General features: G+C 36.0%; 3 protein-coding genes and 1 long non-coding RNA gene across 6 annotated transcripts; 3 read left to right on the forward strand and 1 right to left on the reverse strand.

Annotated features, from left to right (window-relative positions):
• Positions 1-1985: 1985 nt before the first annotated feature.
• Positions 1986-9178, forward strand: LOC122330766 (aminopeptidase N-like). The gene is made up of 20 exons (XM_043228041.1): positions 1986-2628; positions 2713-2855; positions 3442-3578; positions 3727-3853; positions 3998-4152; positions 4290-4403; positions 4488-4631; positions 4714-4779; positions 4887-4952; positions 5039-5211; positions 5497-5573; positions 5910-6043; positions 6647-6702; positions 6785-6932; positions 7012-7100; positions 7191-7301; positions 8039-8206; positions 8291-8431; positions 8517-8598; positions 8706-9178. Exons 1-20 carry the CDS (start codon positions 1997-1999, stop codon positions 8853-8855), a joined length of 2913 nt encoding a protein of 970 aa, XP_043083976.1. The 5' UTR covers positions 1986-1996; the 3' UTR covers positions 8856-9178.
• Positions 9179-9899: 721 nt separating this feature from the next.
• LOC122330768 (aminopeptidase N) lies at positions 9900-16218 on the forward strand. Of its 2 annotated transcripts, XM_043228043.1 has the most exons (21): positions 9900-10476; positions 10868-11010; positions 11213-11346; positions 11469-11595; positions 11675-11829; positions 11928-12041; positions 12697-12840; positions 12928-12993; positions 13071-13136; positions 13303-13475; positions 13573-13649; positions 13758-13891; positions 13979-14034; positions 14175-14322; positions 14613-14704; positions 14790-14900; positions 14990-15157; positions 15247-15387; positions 15488-15569; positions 15680-15863; positions 15963-16218. In XM_043228043.1, exons 1-20 carry the CDS (start codon positions 9947-9949, stop codon positions 15830-15832), a joined length of 2814 nt encoding a protein of 937 aa, XP_043083978.1. In that variant the 5' UTR covers positions 9900-9946; the 3' UTR covers positions 15833-15863; positions 15963-16218. The 2 variants fall into 2 exon arrangements, with proteins under 2 accessions (XP_043083978.1, XP_043083977.1); XM_043228042.1 differs by having other exon boundaries at positions 9901-10476; positions 15680-16218.
• On the reverse strand, positions 14986-16907 carry LOC122330771. The gene is made up of 3 exons (XR_006248085.1): positions 16770-16907; positions 15251-15366; positions 14986-15127 (listed from the first exon to the last, which is right to left on the reverse strand). It is a non-coding gene; the product is annotated as an uncharacterized LOC122330771 (long non-coding RNA).
• On the forward strand, positions 16327-21127 carry LOC122330769 (class I histocompatibility antigen, F10 alpha chain-like). Of its 2 annotated transcripts, XM_043228044.1 has the most exons (6): positions 16327-16593; positions 16789-17037; positions 17180-17464; positions 17749-18030; positions 18112-18237; positions 18448-18651. In XM_043228044.1, the coding sequence occupies exons 1-6, from the start codon at positions 16524-16526 to the stop codon at positions 18483-18485; spliced, it is 1050 nt and encodes a 349-aa protein (XP_043083979.1). In that variant the 5' UTR covers positions 16327-16523; the 3' UTR covers positions 18486-18651. The 2 variants fall into 2 exon arrangements, with proteins under 2 accessions (XP_043083979.1, XP_043083980.1); XM_043228045.1 differs by lacking the exons at positions 18112-18237; positions 18448-18651 and adding an exon at positions 20952-21127.
• The last annotated feature ends 242 nt before the right edge of the window (positions 21128-21369 follow it).

The following is a 21369-nucleotide window of genomic DNA, read 5'->3' on the forward strand; positions in this document are numbered from 1 at the left end:
TTCTCAATTATGTTTGTGAAATTAATTAACTGGCTTTTATTTGCTAGCTGTATCCAGCACCTAGAATACTTACATTAAGTACATTCCTCTCACATTAAAAGAAAAAATACTAACTACTTTTAAGTCACATCACAAGAAACATTGAAAGTATTGCTGACAAAGTAATTTTACTTTAGCATTTCCAAGGATACAATGATTTCTTTATTTAAATTGACGCTAATAGAAACAGTTTGAAACAACAAAGTTTTAAAATCCCACAATGCACTTTTAATCTTAACATTTGCAATAGTATCCTGATATAAAATGAAGAATACTAAAGAAACTGTCTCTTGATGTTAAATGTTTAACATTTTATTGTCACAAAGAATCTGCAACATCTTCAGTTCTAAGAATAATTTGATGCACTTACTTACCTCAAAAAATGTCAACAATCATAGGACAAGACCTGTTTTATATGTAACAGTATGTCAGCAGAAAAAGCATATCAAGAAATCTCTGATACTATGTTACCGTCGAAGATAGTGGTCTATCAAAGTTCAAGAGCCACCAGATGGCATCTTAAATTATCAACTCTGCCTCTTTTGATTTTAAAAATGCAGAATATTTAATAGCAAGATTTCATTTTATTCATTAAAAAAACTAGATAAATGAAATATTTACTGTATTCAGAAAACTAAATCTTGTCCGGTTAAAAATAATTTATCACATGGCAAATAAAATCTGATAATATAAAACCGTTGAGATTGCTAAGGTGAGTTTTATGGAGTCTGGTGACTTTGTTGAACACTTCATTTATAGCTGATATCGGTTAATATGATGAGGATGGTACCGTAAAGACTGATAATCATTACACCCATTTCAAATGAATTGTCCATCTTGTGTCATATTGGCTATATTTTGTGAGATACTAATCTAAATGATAAACGTCATCCCTGATACAATGTTCTACCATAAAAAAATACACATATTCCAAAGGCCAAATCGTAGTATTTCTTTCATCTTTTATTTTTCTTTTCACATGTCGAATTTCAAAGTCCAGCTTGACGACCACAAAGAGTGGTATTTTTACAAGTTCATTTGTTACTAACCCTGTCCTTTGCTCCTATGCAAGGTAATTTAGCTAAACTACAGTTAAACTGTATTTCTTCACTCAAAGATTATAGCTGTATGACAGTGACAATCAGTTATCTTTTAACAATTATGCCAGCATGTAAGTATCTGAGGACAATGTCTTTTTTGTAAAGTCCACGTTTATGTCAGCAAATGAAATTCAGGTGCAACAGTGCACTTAGGTTCTCTTTAAATATGCAATATATATATATATATATATATATATATATATATATATATATATATATATATATATATTATGCATATGCACTGATCAGCCACAACAGTAAAGCCTAATAAACACTACGCAAGACCTCTGAAAATGTCCTGTTGTATCTGACACAGAGACATTAGCAGCAGATCCAGAACATTCCTTAGATGATGAAATGGACTGGACAATTTTAGAAAATTGGAAGTCAAGGCAACACCTTGTATTTTCCTCAGACCATTTTTGAACAAACTTTGCATTGTAACAAAGGTTACCAGGTTGCATTTTTGAATAAGCCTACTTCCATCAAGTAACACCATCACCATTAGGGTGTATGTGGACTGAAGCAATCTTAAATAGGTGGTATTTGTCAAAATAACATCCACAAAATATCTCAGTAGAACATTTCCCAGATCATAACACTGTCAGCCTGCCTCCTTCTCATATTGCCTTAATTGTATCTTCTAAATAGAATATGTGGCCATACCACATTTGCAGAACACAGGTATCAATGACCCTCTGAAACCCTCAGGTTCAAGGATCCCTTCTTTTGCACTGGAGCTGTGCTGTGTTAATGGATGAACCATTAATTTCTGTGGGAGGAGAATCTTCCCATGCCTTAAATAAAATGTTGAGCAGATGTCAGTTTCACTCTTCACATCCTGTCATTGCTGAAACATGGGAAAGGGTTTCTACATCAGTAAAACTGTCGGGATAGTAGGGGTTGTGTTAGCCGCTGGAGCGCTATCTACAATCATCGCACTCTCAGTGGTGTACTCCCAGGAAAAGTCCAAGAATAATGAGAATGAGGTTAAACCCACAGCAGCAGTAACCACATCAGTACCAGCAACAGTACCAGAATCAGTACCAACAACAGTACCAGTATCAGTACCAACAACGGAACCATCTAATGAACCATGGGACCAGTGGCGTCTTCCACAGACTCTTAGTCCACAAACCTACAATGTCACTCTTTGGCCACGGCTCCAGCCGGATTCAACCGGACTCTACATCTTCACAGGGATGTCCAGCGTGGTCTTCAGATGTGTGGAAAAGACAAACCTCATCCTTATTCACTCCAACAAGCTGAACATGACACTGCAACCCACCTTGACGGCTCTCGGAAACAAGCCAGCTCCTACCATTGAATCAGTTGTGATGCACACTAAAACACAGTATATGGCGATTCATCTGAAAGAAGAGTTAACTGCAGGGGAAAGCTACGAGCTCTACGCTGAATTTGTAGGCGAGCTTGCAGATGACTTGGGAGGCTTCTACCGAAGTGAATACTATGAGAACGGAGTAAAGAAGTAAGACGTTGATTCATCTTGTCAGTTCCTCCTATTCTACAATAGACTTTTCCTGCACAGTTAAATTTCCTTGTTCTTTTTTAGAGTGGTTGCCACAACCCAGATGCAGCCAACAGATGCCAGGAAAGCTTTCCCTTGCTTTGATGAACCTGCAATGAAAGCAGTATTCCACATCACTCTTCTCCATGATCCAGCAACCGTAGCCCTCTCCAATGGTGTTGTGATAAGTAAATGAACACTTTATTCTGTACAGGAGCAGTGTTGGGTAACTGCTTTGAAAGCATAACCTGCCAAACTGCAAGTTAATCATGATTTCTAAAATTGAAAAGTAGGTGCTTTGAAAGATACAATGAAGTTACTAAGGCGGATTGTGTGTTTTTATAATTATAAAATATTACTATTAATATTATTATGAGGGATTTTGCATTCATGTTTCTGTTGTGATCTTAATTAGTGTAACATCATCAAATTTGAACGGGTAAATTATATTAAATACAGGAGAAACACTAGAATTTAAAGAACCTAGAGAGAAAAGTTTAACATGATTGATTGACTAGAATAAATCAGACTTTCCTACACTATATATGAGGGAGAACTGTTCAAGCAAAATCTAATTAACTATAATAAATCAGATGAAGATAGTAAGCATTAGAAAGTGTGATTATTTCTTTAGCTTAAACAGAGCAGTGTTTCGTTACCCTTTACCCTTTTTTACTAAAGTAGTTTATTTATGATTAATCAGTTTGCTTTATTCCTTCAAACTAATTTCAAGAATATTAGATTTGTCAGTAAAAGTCTCTTTTCAACTTTCAGGTGAGGATAACATCACCACGGAAGGAACCTTTGTCACCAGAACAACATTTGCGCCAACAGAAGTAATGTCGACATATTTACTGGCATTTATTGTCAGCGATTTTGGCTTCATTGAACAAAACATTGAAGGTCTGCAGGTAATAGATCTTTTCACAGTATCTTTGTACAAAATTGGACCAATTTAAGATTGAAACCTACTTTCAATATTACTTTTTTCATTTTTTAAAGATTTGTGTTCATGTGTTCATCTACTAAAATACTGCATACTGTAATTTATACAAACAGATTAGAATTTTTGCCCGTCAAGAGGCAATAGATGCAGGACAAGGGCAGTATGCACTCAATGTGACTGGACCAATTCTCAAATTCTTTGAGAAGTATTACAATGTCTCCTACCCACTGCCCAAATCAGGTAAGAGCGTATGATATAACCCATAATTTATGAGGCAGTTTAATGGTTCTGTTATCGAAATAACATTTTATGTAAGTCTAGGTTAATAATTAAACCTTTCAGGCTGTTTTAGATGTTTTACTCATTCCTCAAAATATTGTACAGATCAAATCGCTCTGCCAGACTTCAACGCTGGTGCAATGGAAAACTGGGGCTTAATCACATACAGAGAGACAGCCCTGCTGTACGATGAAGAAGTATCCTCAAATGGAAACAAAGAGAGGATTGTTACAATTATTGCCCATGAACTTGCCCACCAGGTATAATAAGGAGACTCTTTTCCAGTTTGAACCCTAAAGGGGAAGTGCTTAACAAAACTTACTTTTATGAGCTTTACAAAAATAAAGTTTACATCACTTGTAAATTACCTTTTTACCACCTTCCTACTTCTTTATAGTGGTTTGGAAACCTTGTGACTCTGAGGTGGTGGAATGATCTGTGGCTCAATGAAGGTTTCGCATCTTACGTAGAATATCTTGGGGCAGATGAAGCTGAGCCTGACTGGAACATTGTGAGTGTTTGAAGCAAAAGCCACAATAAACTGTAAATGCTAAAAGCTATATAAAAAATAACTGACTCTATTTCTATCCCACAGAAAGATTTGATCGTTCTTGGTGATGTGCACAGAGTTTTTGCCATAGATGCACTGGCCTCGTCTCACCCCTTGTCGTCGAAAGAAGAGGAGATCCAAAGACCAGAGCAAATTAGTGAAGTGTTTGATACGATTTCCTACAGCAAGGTATTGTGAGATCTGTTTTCTACATTGAATATAATGTACATACATGTGGTTCGTCTGTTAATGACTACTCTCTTTTTTCTAGGGGGCATCAGTACTTAGGATGTTATCGGATTTTCTGACTGAGGCAGTGTTTACTCAAGGCCTCCAGGTAAAAAAACCCCCTTGAACACTAGTCTTTGTACTATACAATAAAAATCAAACATGTTTTTCTGATGGAGAATGCTTTTGTACATTCACTACAATTTGTTTCAACAGACCTATCTGGATGATTTCAAATTCAACAACACAGTGTACACAGACCTTTGGGATCATCTTCAAAAGGTATGCTGCAATTAAACGATGCTGTTTAACCTTATCATTACCTGATTTGTTGCCACAAAAATGTGCTCATATCTAAAATGTTGTAGGCTGTGAACAGCAGTGGTACCACTCTTCCCAGAACTGTGCAAGAGATTATGGACCGCTGGGTTCTTCAAATGGGCTTCCCTGTGGTCACTATTAACACTGCAACTGGCCAGATCACACAGGAGCACTTCCTCCTGGACCCTGAAACTAAACCAGACAGGCCATCGGAATTTAAGTATGTCAAAAACATTTTTGCCTAAAGTACCTATTACTTATTTCAATCATTTTTTCCATATTTTGACATAGTGTGTGGTCTGTAGTTTTACTGGAAGACTATGCTGAAATTCTGATTTTAATTTTTTTTTATTCTTTTAATAAAATATATATAGAGAAATGAATTGTTGGCAATTAGATAAAATGCATTTACAATGAATTCATACCAATGTATTACATATTTAATCAATTGCAAAGTTCTGTTAAAATGTGGAATTAATATATCCCAATATTTTTCATTTTTCAGTTATGAGTGGTTTGTACCAATTTCATGGACAAAGAAAGAAGCAGCACAAGCTCTATATTGGCTGCAACAGAAAACTGGTGAGTTTTAAGGGAATGTTTGACAGTGAATGTAGGCCTTGGCTTGTCAAGCTCCAAAAATGCAAAATAAAAGTAGTCCATTCTAATTGTATACTATATTCCAAATCTTCTGAAAGCATATGCTAACCATTTTTTAAAATAATAACAAATTAAATATGGATATTCTGCTAAATATGCTCCACAGAAAAAAAGAAAGCGATTTTTAAGATAAAATGACAGATTTTTTAAGTTTTGGTGAACTTTGCATGTGATTATATTTACTAATTATCATTCTAAAGACAACACTGTATTTGCTTTAACACTTTCATGTGTTTATGCTCTACATTTCTAAATTAGATCAAAATAATGACATGAAAATCAGTGGTGATGAGTGGGTTCTGGCCAACATCAATGTGACAGGATACTACAGGGTTAACTATGATGAAGAAAACTGGCAACGTCTACTTAATGTACTCCAGACTTCGAGACAGGTAAAAAAAAATTACATTTAGTAAAGGGGTTGTGTGGTGCGATTTCTATTTTTCCTTTTCTTAAGTATGTTATGTAGCTGTTTCTGTATGTATGAGATCTGCAGAGCTACAAAGCTCAAGGTCTCTGACTAAAGGATTTATTCTGTTTAAAAGAAAAGGCTGATCCAGACCAGTAGAATAAAATGTCAGGATACCTGCTAAAATACTCATCAAAACATCCCCCCACATGTATAATCTAGCCCACGCATTATGGTTTCAGTAACACAGTTGAATTGATGCAGCCATGTCAAGGTGATGCTATATTTTTCTGTGCAAAAGCACTTCCGAAAGCAGATGCTTTTAGGAAACATTACGATTGTTTACAACAGAACAGCACAACTTAATGTTCGAGTTTGTCCAAAGCATTTTTTTTCGTAGGTTTTGTAGAAAATAACAGTTGAGAGAGGCAGGGTATATGAGCTACAATTGTTACCATTAAAGCATGTCAACATATTCTGTCACACAAAGTACACAAAATAAAGATAAAGGAAGATTGGAATTGTTGTTCATTCACTATAATAATTAACAAAAATTATTGTCTTTTTTTTATTTGATTTCATTTAGAGCATTCCAGTTATTAACCGGGCACAGATAATTGATGATGCTTTTAACCTGGCCAAGTAAGATTTTAATTTTATTCTTTAAAGTTATGATTATAATTTCAGTCAATCCAAATACTAAAAGCATCTTTTTCCTTTGCAGAGCAGGAATTATTGAAACGACACTGGCTCTGAGAACCACGCTGTTCCTAGCCTCTGAAACGGAGTACATGCCGTGGGAGTCTGCTCTCGATAACCTGGACTACTTTTACCTCATGTTTGATCGCACAGAGGTGTACGGCCCCATGCAGGTAAGTTTGTCTCTGAATATTTCATAAAGTCAACTCAACTGAGCTTGAATTCTAACATCACATTATTTCATATCTGCAGACATACGTCGGAAAACAGGTGAAAGGTTTGTTTGATCACTTCACAACTCTTACAAATTGGGAGGATGTGCCTCCGGGACATACTGACCAGTAAGTCATGTAAATATACAGTAGTGACAATAACTGCTCAGATTTGTTTTCAAGCATCTATTTATTGTATTGGTGTCTTTGTATCTGCAGATATAATCAAGTAAATGCACTCAGAGTTGCCTGCAGCACAGGTCTTGAAGCTTGTACGACTCACGTCAAAACATGGTTCCAACAGTGGATGAACAATCCCGATGTCAACCTGTGAGTTTCACTCAATAGAACTGCATTTTCAAGTATTTTTTTGTATATCACAGTTAAAATGTATATTAATGTAGACTACTTTTATAATATTGTTATTACAAATGTTGCCTACGTTTATAATGACCACAGATATCATGTTCAATATTATTGGTAATGAGTTTTATTTGATCCAATTTTATTATGTCCATAGACATTTAAAGTCGCCCCGAAAAAATATCTGAATATTTTAGCCACACTTAATGTATGAATGTCACTGAATTAGATACAGGATAAACATCACAAGATAAAAGATTTTAAATGGTTACGTTGTAAAGTATAAAACAATGAATACGATAAGGATTTGATACAAATATTGTGAAATGTGATATAAATACTATCTAGACACATTTGGTTGTCAAACATTATTAGAATATGTCTGTAGTGTGAATTGTACATGAATTATAGTTAGAAACGCTTTCATAAAAAGTTATTAAATCATTTCGAACGCTTAATACATTTTATTAAATTCAGTACTTTTGTATTTTCATAAATGGTAAACTTATTTCCGTACATGTACATTTAGTAGCGGACCGTTTTTTTCCACACTTAGCGATTTAAAAAGGAGGATATGTTTATTAAAATGAACAAAAAAAGATACAATATGCAAGTGCTATAATAAGACTGAGTTAGCTTAAGTGATTTCTTTTTTAAATTAATTGTAATTAATAGATTGCCATTTAAATTTCTCACTGCTACAGTATTAAAGCCAACTTGAGGTCTACAGTGTACTGCAGTGCCATTGCTGCAGGTGGTGAGAAGGAGTGGAACTTTGCTTGGGAACAGTTTGAAAAAGCCTCTGTTGCTTCAGAGAAAGATAAACTGAGATCTGCAATGGCATGTGCCACCGAGCCCTGGTTACTGAACAGGTGAGCTCTGCAGGATAATGCTGAAAAATACATACAGTTCTCTTGGTGTTTAGCTAAAAACATGTGCTTCGATTTATGATGTAGGTATCTCAAATACACTTTGGATCCAGAAAAAATTCGGAAACAAGATGCCACCTCTACCATCATCAGCATTGCAAGCAATGTGGTCGGCCAACCACTGGCCTGGGATTTCGTTAGAGCCAACTGGGAGTACATTTTCAATCAGTAAGAATTTTTTTTTAATGTTTATGTTTGCTTAAAAACACAGATTGCGGTTTTCTATAACTCCACTTCTTTTATTCTCCATTAGGTATGGAGGTGGATCGTTCTCTTTCTCCAATCTAATCAACGGTGTCACAAAGAGATTCTCAAGTGAATATGAACTGAAACAGGTATGCGATCTTTCTCAGGACTGCTTTATTTATTTAACTGCCATCTTGTACAGCAGAAATTTTTATGTGAATGTTTCCTAATCTAATTCCCTGTTTTAAAAAAACAGCTGGAACAGTTCAGGGATGACAACGCTCACATAGGTTTCGGTTCGGGAACCCTAGCCATTCAACAATCCATCGAGAGGACTACTGCCAACATCAAATGGGTCAAAAAGAACCAACAAGCAGTCTTAGACTGGTTTGGAAATCCACTGTGACTCTGAAAGATGCACATACTGTAGTTTGTTCTGAGGAGTAGAAGGATACTGGGGTACTGTTTTGTTTAGCCTAGATGACAGTTAAAAAAATGATTATTTATTATGAATAACAGCAAATCCCAGTTTATTCCAGAGCTACTTTCTTCCTATGATGATGTACAGTCTTACAGGCCTTATGTTAGAACGATGTTTTCCCTTTGATTTTTGTTGTAAAGAATGTATTGTACAATGAAACAAAACTAAATAGGCAAACAGTACAGAACTCTTTGGTATTTATCATTTTGATATTTTGTCTAATGAAAATAAAAACCTCAATTCATGAACTAATTTGTATTTTTTTTGCCATATTTTGACAACTTTTGAAATATAGTAGTTTATATGTTACATTATGCTAGAGATGGTAAACAATAACATCTTTTTGTTGTTGTTGTTTACCTTTATTATTTTTATGTGAATGTGTATCTTTAATTACATATATTGTCTCAAGAAAGTTATCAAGTAACTTAAAAAATAAACTTACGTTTCAGTCAGTTGTAAATTCTATAACAGCTCTAAATGAGACAAGCTGCTATCTCTAAAGCGAATTCAATGCTGTTTCATTAATCTTTCCGACCTTTCAATTATTTGTTTGTGAGTTATTATGCTGATGTCGAAAAATACCTCAAAAAGGTTTCCTGATGGTTGCCAGTGGCAATTTTAAATTATTGTAATTTGTAGCATTTCAATATTGGTCTGGATCCCTGTTATCTAACACAAACGTAAAATTACATTAATTAAAAATATTTGTATTACATTAGATGATTTCATGGCTGTTAAGCTGCCTTGCTTGTTTTTCTGAGCTTTTTCCCACGATTCTTAGTGTCACACTCTACTAAAGAGTAATGGCTGCATAAACATGTCAGGGAAGACACATGCCATTATATATTATCTTAGTGCTCCTCAACTTATCAGGTTACCAGATTCTTTCACTGGCTAGTCTCAGTGTTAATGGATAAGCCATTATACCCTTTGGGAGGAGAGAAGGTGGGAAGAATCAATAAAATGCCATCACAGTTTGCTCTGATATTTACTAATCTGCAGTGAAGGGAAAGATGGTGAGAATCTATTTTAGTGCAATGTGTGTTGGATGCACTTTCCTGGGGATGGCATCACTGGCCACCATTGTTGGCTTGTGGACCGTTCAACTCCTACCTTCTACAGAAGCGACTGCTGAACCCTGGAACGAGTACCGTCTACCAGACACTCTGCTTCCAGACTACTACAACATCACTCTCTGGCCTCGACTCCAGCCGAACGTTCATGGCCTCTTTGTATTCACTGGAAACTCCAGCGTGGTCTTCAAATGTCTGAGGGAGACTGATCTCATCCTAATTCACTCCAATAAACTAAACCTGACCTCAATCGATGGATATTTGGCCAAGCTCTCTGCGCTCGGTACCTCAGTGGCACCTTCAATTCAGAAAACCTGGATGCAGGAGATGACGCAATACCTTGTCATACAGTTGAAGGGCAAGCTGAAAGCTGGAGACTTTTATGAGCTTTACACAGAGTTTGTGGGAGAACTTGCTGATGACCTGGCAGGGTTCTACCGCAGTGAATATGATGAGAACGGAGAGAAAAAGTAAGTCCGTCTAATAATTTTAAGATCTTTATCTTTGATAATACCAGTAAGGAGCGGCACTAGGGCTCTTGCCATTGGCAAGTCACATGTTTGTTTGATAAGTCTCTTGGCAGCTTTACGCCTGTTTAACCTTTGTTCTGTCATATAAACATGGAAAATGACTTCCTGGATCCATAAAGCAATTTTATGTCTGTGTTTGGGCACTATATAATATCCACATGGTGTGGGAGATTCAATCATCATGTAAACATTGTTTGGACAGAGAAAATACAGTTTCCTAAAACAGCATAATGACCCATAATGGCATAATAAACTTATCTTATGGTTTGTACCTACTGTTGGTGTTAGGAACACTATATGTTTGAGACATGACGATAATTACTTCCTCCAGGATAGTAGCCACCAGCCAGATGCACCCCACACATGCTCGCAAGACCTTTCCATGTTTCGATGAGCCTGCAATGAGAGCGGTTTTCCACATTACACTCATTCATGACAGAGGAACCGTGGCCCTGTCGAATGGAATGGAAATCGGTCAGTTCTACTTAAAAACACACAATGACTGTTACATATTGTAATGTGAACACTAGGTATAATAAACTGAGGTCCCTAGAGCATCTATAAAAAAAACCTCTCCCTGCTTGTTTATGTTTTAATTGATTATTCATAAATACATAGTCAAATTATACTATATGATAAAACAGAATCTAATTCACAACTTGTTTTCTTCATTCAGAGAAAGTGGACACTGTTCTTGATGGACAACCTGTTACTGTGACAACATTTGAGCCAACAAAGAACATGTCCTCCTATCTATTAGCACTGGTTGTCAGTGACTACACAAAAGTTACATCAGCGAAGGACACTTTGGTAGGACCATCATTCATCTTTCACGAGCTGTAAAGCTGGTTTAAATAATAAAAATCTCACATTTATTTACCATAACTTGTTCCTTATGGTGCATATGACAAAACTATGTTTGCTCTGAACAGATAAGAATATGGGCTCGTAAGAAAGCCATTGAGGACGGCCATGGTGATTATGCCCTGAATATAACTGGGCCAATCCTCAAGTTTTTTGAAAATTATTACAATGTACCATATCCACTCTCAAAATCAGGTATGTTTAATACATCTTTTAAAGATTATTGACTGAGAAAAAAAAGTCTATGTAAAGAATTTGAATTCTCTAACCGAAGACCAGATTGCCCTGCCTGATTTTTACTTTGGGGCGATGGAGAATTGGGGGCTGGTGACGTACAGGGAGACGAACCTTCTATATGATCCAGTCATCTCCTCTAATGCAAACAAAGAGAGAACGGCCACCATTATAGCTCATGAACTGGCACACATGGTACTTGCATTTATAAAAAAACAATGATAGAATACGTTTTAAAAAGCTATAATATGTATAATACAGTTATAATATGACTTGTTTGTCTTCCTTGTCAGTGGTTTGGCAACCTTGTGACTCTAAAGTGGTGGAATGAAGTTTGGTTAAATGAAGGATTTGCGTCTTATGTATCATATCTTGGTGCAGACTTTGCTGAACCATCCTGGAACGTGGTGAGTGTTCACAAACTAATGAACTTTTAATGGACTTACAGCACCATGGTCGGTCAACTAAAAACAACTTATCAGTCATAAAATTTTATTTACATCTTTTAAAGTGTATCTTATTATTCCAGTAAACTAATTCCATGTTCATATGGCAAAACAGACGTTCATAGCCGTTTGCCTGAATATCTGAAGAAAACAATACCTGGCTGAAAATCTTGTTTCTGTGACTTCTCTCCACATTAAAAGTTTTAACAATGGAAAAACTAAACAAAATTCCACTGTTATCATCGGAGAAATTTAGCTGGCTCTCGCCTTTTTAATAAAAATTGATTACTCGAAAATTGTATATCCACTTTTTTTCTCGACGTAAAAACGGGCGCGTCCATTTGTAAATACTATGAGGGTAGCTATATTTTAGTTAGTTTTGTTGCGTGTTATTAGACATGTTTGTGTCTTAACGTGTTATTTTAATGTATTATCTTAAGTATAAACACACTGGTTTGTAGTGCTAAGAGTTTTACTGCATGTTTATTCTCCTCGTAGCTTCTAACGAACCTGAGCCTCGTCCAGTTACTTCCGCGTTGAAGAAAAAGGTGGATAAATTAGGAAAAAAAACATTTCATGGACGTTCATTTATCTCTCTCCCTTATCGCTCTCACAGAAAGACTTGATTATCCTTAAAGACGTACATCGTGTTTTTGCTGTGGACGCTCTGGCCTCCTCCCATCCGCTGTCTTCTGATGAGGAAGATATTATAAAACCAGAGCAGATCACTGAGCAGTTTGATACAGTCTCCTACAGCAAGGTGCTGGACGCTCGATAACCTTAACCTTGAAGTAAACGTATCGTTACTAGCAGGCCTTTAACACTTTTTTCTTCTGGTAACTTGCAGGGGGCGTCGGTGTTGAGAATGCTGTCAGATTTTCTTACCGAGCCTGTGTTCGTGCAAGGATTGAATGTGAGCAAATTACAATCCGGTTATGGGCCAACGCGTTTTGTTTTGTTTTTAATCTGCTATATTTTTCTCCTTAACAGACATATCTTACTATGTTCGCCTATCAAAATACAGTGGGTGAGGACCTGTGGAATCACCTTCAAACTGTAAGGGCCTGTAAATCACAACCTGTAATATCGTACTAATAATAATAATTAATTATTCATATTAACATAACACGAATTGCTCAGAAATCCAAACTGACTGAAAAGGTTTGACAGTACTGCCATCTAGTGGTTGATTAATTACTATCATCATCATCATCATCTCCAGGCTGTTGATAAGTCTGGAACAGTTCTTCCCTTAAGTGTGAAAGAAATCATGGACCGCTGGGTTCTTCAGATGGGCTTTCCAGTGGTCACTGTCAACACTACAACAGGTCAGGTCTCTCAGATTCACTTCCTTCTGGATCCCGAGTCTTCCGTTCAGAGGCTGTCTCCATTCAAGTAGGTCTACGTTCATCTTCAAAGCTTACCTGAGCAGACTGTGTTGTTAGTAGATCTGTTTTCTTCAGTGTTGTGTTCACTTTTTCTGGTTTTGTAGTTATGAATGGATCGTACCCGTCAATTGGATGAAGGCAGAGGTGGTGCAGTCACGCTTTTGGCTCACGGAAAAAACTTGTATAAACACAAAATATGCTTTTGTTCCTATGAATGGGACGAGCTCACAATTTTAATGCGTACATTTTTATGTGGAATAGGTTAACATGATTGTCTTTTCGTATGAAGCTTTTCACCTTGATATGAAGACAAGTGGAAATGACTGGGTGCTGGTGAATCTGAACATCACTGGATATTACAGAGTGAACTATGACACCGAGAACTGGGAGCGTCTCCTGAAGCAACTGACTGAGAACCACAAGGTGAAGACACATTAAAGACACAAGATAAAGACACTCAGTTATAATGAATACATTTGACCACATTTATTGCTTTTTTTATTTGTAAAGGTCATCCCAGTCATCAACAGAGCTCAGGTAGTGGATGATGCATTTAACCTTGCCAGGTAAAAAAGACACGAAGAGAACTGGCACAGTTTCTTGAAATATGAAATATAATTGTAAAACAATGTGATATGTATATTTTATTTGTACATGCATATTTAAATTAATTCACTTGCATACTGAATCTGAATTATTTTTCAAGGGCAAAGATAATTCCTGTCACTCTGGCGTTGAGAACTACAAAGTACTTATCTGAAGAAAGAGAATATATGCCGTGGCAGTCTGCTCTCAACAATCTGGATTATTTTTACCTTATGTTTACACAAACCGATGTCTATGAACTTCTACAGGTCTGTTCTAATTCTTCATATATATATATATATATATATATATATATATATATATATATATATTATTATTATTTTTATTTTTTTCATTTGAAACATAAGAAGTGTATTGTTTATATATATATATATATATATATATATATATATATATATATATATATATATATATATATATATATATATATAAAAATTATTATTTTTTTTTCATTTGAAACCTAAGAAGTGTTTTGTTTATATAATTCTCAAATATATGTAGAGTTAAAGTAATATGTGTTTTGCATTTTTTTTTTTAGAATTACACCAGAAACCAGGTGACCCCACTTTTTGAATATTTTAAGGTCATTACTGCAGATTGGTCACATGTACCCACTGGTCATACAGAGCAGTAAGTTATCCATAAATACTTTTGTATTCAGCAATAACAGTCAAAATAATCGTATTTAATGAAGTCTTTATTTTTCCTTGTGTAGGTACAATCAGGTTAATGCCATTAGATTTGCCTGCAGCTCTGGTGTAGATGAGTGTCAAAATCTCACGACAGGCTGGTACAGACAATGGATGGACCGACCAAACTACAACCCGTGAGTTTACCCATATAATAGAGCGGTCTCCTGGTCAAGCATTCCAATGTCTTACATTACATAAATCTAATTCAGATCTCTTTTTCCAGGATTCACCCTAACTTGAGGTCTGCAGTGTACTGCAGTGCACTTGCTTCAGGTGGTGCTGACGAATGGGACTTCGGCTGGCAGATGTTTAAGGAGGCCACCATAGCGATAGAAGCTGATAAACTCATGTCAGCCCTGGCCTGTGCAAAAAATACCACACTTTTAGAAAGGTTTGATATATGTTGTTCTTTGGGAACATAGAAGTAATGTTAGAAATATATTGTTAATACAAAATGCTTTTTTATTGCCATTAATATAGGTACCTTGGATACACGCTTAATGCATCAATGATCCGTAAACAGGACGCTACCTCTGTCATCGTGTATATTGCCAGCAACCCAGATGGTCAGACATTAGCTTGGGATTTTGTCAGGAAGAACTGGGTGTATATGATCACAGAGTGAGCTTTATGAGCAACAAAACATTTATAACTCAACTGCAATTTTTTGATGAATTTAAATGAATCTTAAATGCAGTAACAGAATGAATTTGTCTCCTAGGTATGGTGTGGGGTCTTTTAACTTTGCCAGCCTTATAAGTGGCATAACCAAAACATTTTCAACCGAATCTGAACTCAAGCAGGTGTGTATATTTTATAATATACTACAGTAAAGTTGCGTAGAAGCTAAACATGTTAAACAGGTTCCTTTTGTAATTAACTTCTGTTTTGTTTCTCCCCTCAATGCGAAAAGCTTCTGCAGTTTAAGAGTGACAATTCAGAGACCGGCTTTGGATCAGGGACAGCCGCTCTGGAACAAGCCATCGAGAAGACAAAAGCCAATATAAAATGGGTGGCTGAAAACCAGAAAGAAATCAAAGAGTGGCTGGTGGCCGAACCTGCTTAAAATCACAAAGACTATCAGTGTGCTTCATGGTGTATGTGATAATATGATAAAATAATAATAATATAACAGGTGGACAGTGTATATATCATATATCAGTTCGTAATACATTTTCTTCTTTCTTTTTACACAGTCCTGGAATGTACCAGAACATTTCAATACCAGTTGTACAAATTGTATGTGACAAATAAAATCTTGAATAAGGAAGTAGAAAACTTGATGTAGGCCCTATCTAAATGTTTATCAAGTCAGCTTTGATTGTTACATTTTGATTTGTTCTGTAATCAAATAAATACTCTGATGAAAAGAAGGATGACACTGCATTCTACTTTCATGTTTTATCATGGTATGAAAATAAGCTTAAAATAAAATATTTCTAAGAACTTAAATATAGTTTGTATATTTACTAAACGTACTGTATTTTTTGCTTAAACGTAAGACGTTATATTATATTCTCTTTAGCCTTAGAGCACCGCCGTGAAAATATTACGATATATTATAAAACGAAAGTTCGTACAGACGAGTGTTTAATTCAGTTGCTTAAGATTAATGGAACGCGGAAAATGAAATATGCCCGCGGGCGTTGAGATACGAAACTCAAGATTGTTTTCTTTCTTAATCGACGGCAAACTAACCTCGAATTATATGCGGATGATTCTCTATATCGGAAGGTGATAGAAAGAATGCAGGGCATATGGATAAAATCACCGTGCTATTTGTACTTTTAACACTTTTAACTTGTACTTTTTTATCCACTTCAAATGGTAAGTTTCAAAAAGATGGGCCTTTATTTATTCAGTTCGAGATTATCACAAAGATTGTGGCAACGTGTTATCTCGTTACTGGTCTTCATAGTGCATTGCTCCTGCACGAAACTTATTTCATTGCCAACAGTTGCCAAATGTACAGAGATAGAGAGACAGAAAAAACGACTACTTACAAGCAACGTTGTCTTGCAGCTTCTCATTCTTTGTCGTTGCTTTCGACGTACGTTGAGGGAGAAACGCGGTTTCCTCCGTTTAGTTACACGACAGTTCTGGATGACATTACAGTCGGATACTATGATTCAGAAAGGTACATTGCTAGAGGAAATGCGACGAATGAGGACGACGTGATTGATTCAGGTTACATAAAGAGTGTGAGTGACTACATGTATAACTCCTTTGAAAGGCGATCTGCGCTCTTCAGGCAACACAGACAAAATGACGGTAAGTATGTGATTAAGTAGTTATTTTTTATTTTGAGAGGCTTAATGATAAAACACATATCTCAGGGTGATACCTGCAGTAATTTTGCCTGATGATGGAAATCAGCTCATCACAATATTCTCTTTATTTTTCCCCCTCACAGGTAGGCCTAGTAATGTTTATCAGACACTGGTTGTCTGTGAGCTGCTGGATCTTGACAGGCCTGGAAAGATGATTATCAGAGATGCTGCCGGAGGCTACACCACAGATGAAATGTGTTACTTTAACAACAACTTTACTTATACAGTGACTGTTAATGTCACACAAGAAATGCTCAAACCCCACCTGGAAGCATTCAAGCACAAATACGAAAATTTCTATTACATAGTTTGCATAGATACTCTCAAGAATTACCTCAAAAAGAGACAAGCTGAAGTGAATAGAAAGGGTAAGTGCTCGAGACCTGAAGACCACTACTTACAACAAACGTTTTTACTGCTGTAAACTGTTAAATGTACAAATAGTTTGTTTGTTGGTTTGTTTCTGTTTTATGATTATTACCAAGGATACATTTTTGTAAATATATCTGGCATTTACCTGAACACTATATCATTTTCCTGATATTTTCCTAAGTGCCGTAATTTTAAGTCTACTGTAGAATACTAACATGAAATTGTATCATTGATTTAAAAGACTGTGTTCCCATATTCATGATTCTTTCTTTTTTTTCAGAGAAACCTGAAATCAAATTAATTCGGAAAGCTATCTCTGATTCTGGAGGTTCTCGTGTGAGTTGTTTGGCGACAGGGTTTTACCCTCGTCACATCAACCTGACCCTGTTCAGAGACCAGCAGCCTGTAGCTGATCATGAGATCACTGGAGGAGATCTGCTGCCCAACGATGACGGGACGTACCAGATGAGGAAGAGTCTGGAGATCAGTGCTGCAGACAAACACAAATACACCTGCTCCGTCACACACCTCAGTCTGGACAACAAACTGGACGTCTCTCTGGGTAATAAAGCAATATACAAAGTCTTAATGATCTCCTAAGAAAGTCTTGGTGATCTTATATGCATTCTTCCTTTTTTTGAAGATAAACCTTCCAGTTATCACATTGGTGTTCTGATATCTGCTGTTACTGTCCTGCTGGTGATTTGTGTAATTTTGGCAATAGCCGTTCACACGAGCAAGCACTCAAGGCAAGGAGAAGGAGAGGGAGGTAGGCCTAATTTAAAGTTATGCTTACATTTTTGCAAGCTCACATTGTGTATATAATGTCTTATGCTTTGTTTGCATATAGTCACACACTGTAAGCTTAATTAACATATAATTGTAAATACAAATTAACATTAATGTACCATCCTCAGAATGCAATAACAGCTATTCAGATTAGTGTCTTGTGTTAAATAACATTTATGTCCATGTACAGACGATGATGAGGATGATGAAGATAATGATGATTTTTAATCTTCTGAAGACATCCATTTGCAAGGAGGTCAAACCATTGAAGATGTCACGTATGAAAGATTCTCATGCAGTGTAAGATGTGAGAATAACAGTGAATTCCATTTATCCCTTCTAAATATGTACAATATGTACAAAAACGTAATTTAAATAAACTTATTTGAATACAGGAGTGTTGTCAAGAAGGTTTATTCTAGGTTCTTTTTCAGGTAGCATTTTTTTATGTTGTGTGTATGTATAGTATTTTATTGTTACCGTATTGCCGGGCTTAGTTTTGTTTTTCTTTGGCAGTTTATTGTATTGTATGCTCATTTAATTTATGTATTGGTGGCTAGTAACAAAGCCATTGATAAGAGGGGTATAACTGAGAGCAAATAACGATTATGGGATTTTGTTTCATGTTTTGCTTTATTATTGTAACATTTGTGTACTATTTCCCGCCTCCAGTTCACTCAGTATTCCATGCAGTGTCTTCAGATGCATACTTCAAATTTCAGCCAAAATTCACATACTATTCAAATAATACGCATACTGCAGTATAGTAGGAGTTGTGGTAGTATACCATTTCGACCATAGCCTCTGTACTGGTTTCAGTGGGCTTGAGTCGCATATAGAACCACTGGTATATTCTAAGGGTGCTTCGCAATAGGAAGGCTGCATCCTACCAAGGCTGCATCTTTCTTAGTTCAGCCCTTCAGAGTCTTGCAGGCTAGAGTCCATCTTGGCATATAAATACAATACAATGAGATGATCTAGTAAGTACATGTGGCTAAGTCACGTATGTTTCTGCCCTCACCATCACGGCACGAAAATACTAATAAAAGTTACAGTTTTGGAAAAATACTTTGTATTGCAAATCTTTCAGTTATTTGGCTTTCTATCAATGCAATACGATGAATCACAGCTGTCTAACAGTCTTCTCGTGGCTTAAGTCATTTGCAGTTTAGCGTTTAATGAGTATACACCAAAAAAAATAGATCCTTTCATGTCAGAAAACATGATTTTTGTCTTACATTTCATAATAAAATTCAGTGACTGAAGGTTGCAAAAGATACATCCCATGCATCCTTCAAATTCAGCTAACTGAAGGACGCAAAACAAATGATTCCTTCCAAGGATCCTTCACATTAATACGGCCTTAGTAGGATAAAGCTCACCAAATTTTGCAGTCGCTTTTTATTAAGTCCAGGATACAACTACATTTGTAGGCTGCATGTGTCATTAAGAAGATCTTATTTTAGAAAATTAACAGGTTATGAATTTGAAAATGATTAATAGTTAACTCTAAAGGGCTGAGTTTGACGTCCCTGGTCTAGTCTTGAATGTAGTTTAGTCCGTACTTTTGCACTCTTTTCGAGGGGATCGTTGGGTCTCCATTACCGCCTTACAAAAATTCTGCACGTTTCCGTAAATGCCTCCTTCCGAGCGAAATGGAGAAATCAGCTGAAGAAAAACAAAACAAGTGCGACTCTGTAACATCTGATCAAAACAAAATTACACCACAGTACTTACACTTCCATACGGTAAGTACGCTATTTTACGCTTTTTCACAGGCTATTATTGTAATAAAAAAACCTACTCCTGTTCAATGAATTAAATGTATAGACAGTTGGGATTTAGATATTGCCTCTCTAACCTCAATAGCGCGTTAATCGTATTACTTTCATGCTATAAATTTTATTTTTTTTTGCCTCGTAGCCTACTGCATACTAAGTATTTGTTCATAATAAAAAGAGCCATTTTGTGTTTCAGGTTCTCGCTCTTTGTGGTTGCTTTCAACTTATATTTGAGGAGAAACACAATTTCCAAAATTTAGCTGCACAACAATTTTGGATGACATTTGTTGAGACTATTTCACTCAAACGGCTCTTTACCAGGAAGGATCAACTCAAGCGAAAATAAAACACAAGACGAGTTCTTTGGATTTTTAGCTTGCAAGGATTGCGCTGTCGGTTGCAAGCGGGAGAAAAGCAGGTTTCTCTCTTTTTGCCTCCGAAGCTCAGATAACAAGTTGCTTTATTTATAGAGGAAAGGACAGGACAAGATAAGTAAAAGCAACTGGTAAACAAGGGTTTCAAACACGTTCGTCGTATCTTTTGTGCGTCAGAATCTTCACTCCTTCAGATTATTCTGGCGCCCATATCAGTATTATATGGAGGTCATGTTATGACCGAGAACTGAAACTGAAAGGCCACAGGTGCATTTATGTCAATATACAGTTCTAACATTCCATTCCCATCAGGCGGACATGATGTGAAGCCTGGTACCGGTGGACACCAATGCACAGCTCCAACAACATTACAGTCGGATACTATAATTCAGAGAGGTATATTCAACCTATATTCAATATTATATCTGGACAACAAACTGGACGCCACTCCGGGTAATCTGCTCTTATTGAAACAAAACTAATCCAATAAGCAATCTGTAATGTAGTATTTTAACTGATTGTAAAAATTCCTCTTACAGAAAACAATTCTTCCAGATATCACATAGGTGCCGGTGTCCTGATGTTTGTATGTGCAGTGTGTGTGATTCTGGCGATAGCCATGTGGATGAGAAGACAAGGAAGACAGATGACTTGCGATTGCGTACCCTCAAGATTTTACATTCAGTTATTTACAAAATAACTAGAAATCAAAATTCTAATTTTATTTGTCACATACACATACATACATGGTACGACATGCAGTGAAATTTTTATTTATTTTTTTTTTTTTACAACCGTCCAGTGTTGGAATAGAAAACAAAACAAATCAAAAAAAAAAATATATATATATATATATATATATATATATATATATATATATATATATATATATATATATATATATAAGAAGTGTACAAAGTATAAAAAATAAAATAAAGTATAAAATATAAAGTGGCT

Source organism: Puntigrus tetrazona, chromosome 25, assembly GCF_018831695.1.
Source record: "Puntigrus tetrazona isolate hp1 chromosome 25, ASM1883169v1, whole genome shotgun sequence".
NCBI lineage: Eukaryota > Metazoa > Chordata > Actinopteri > Cypriniformes > Cyprinidae > Puntigrus > Puntigrus tetrazona.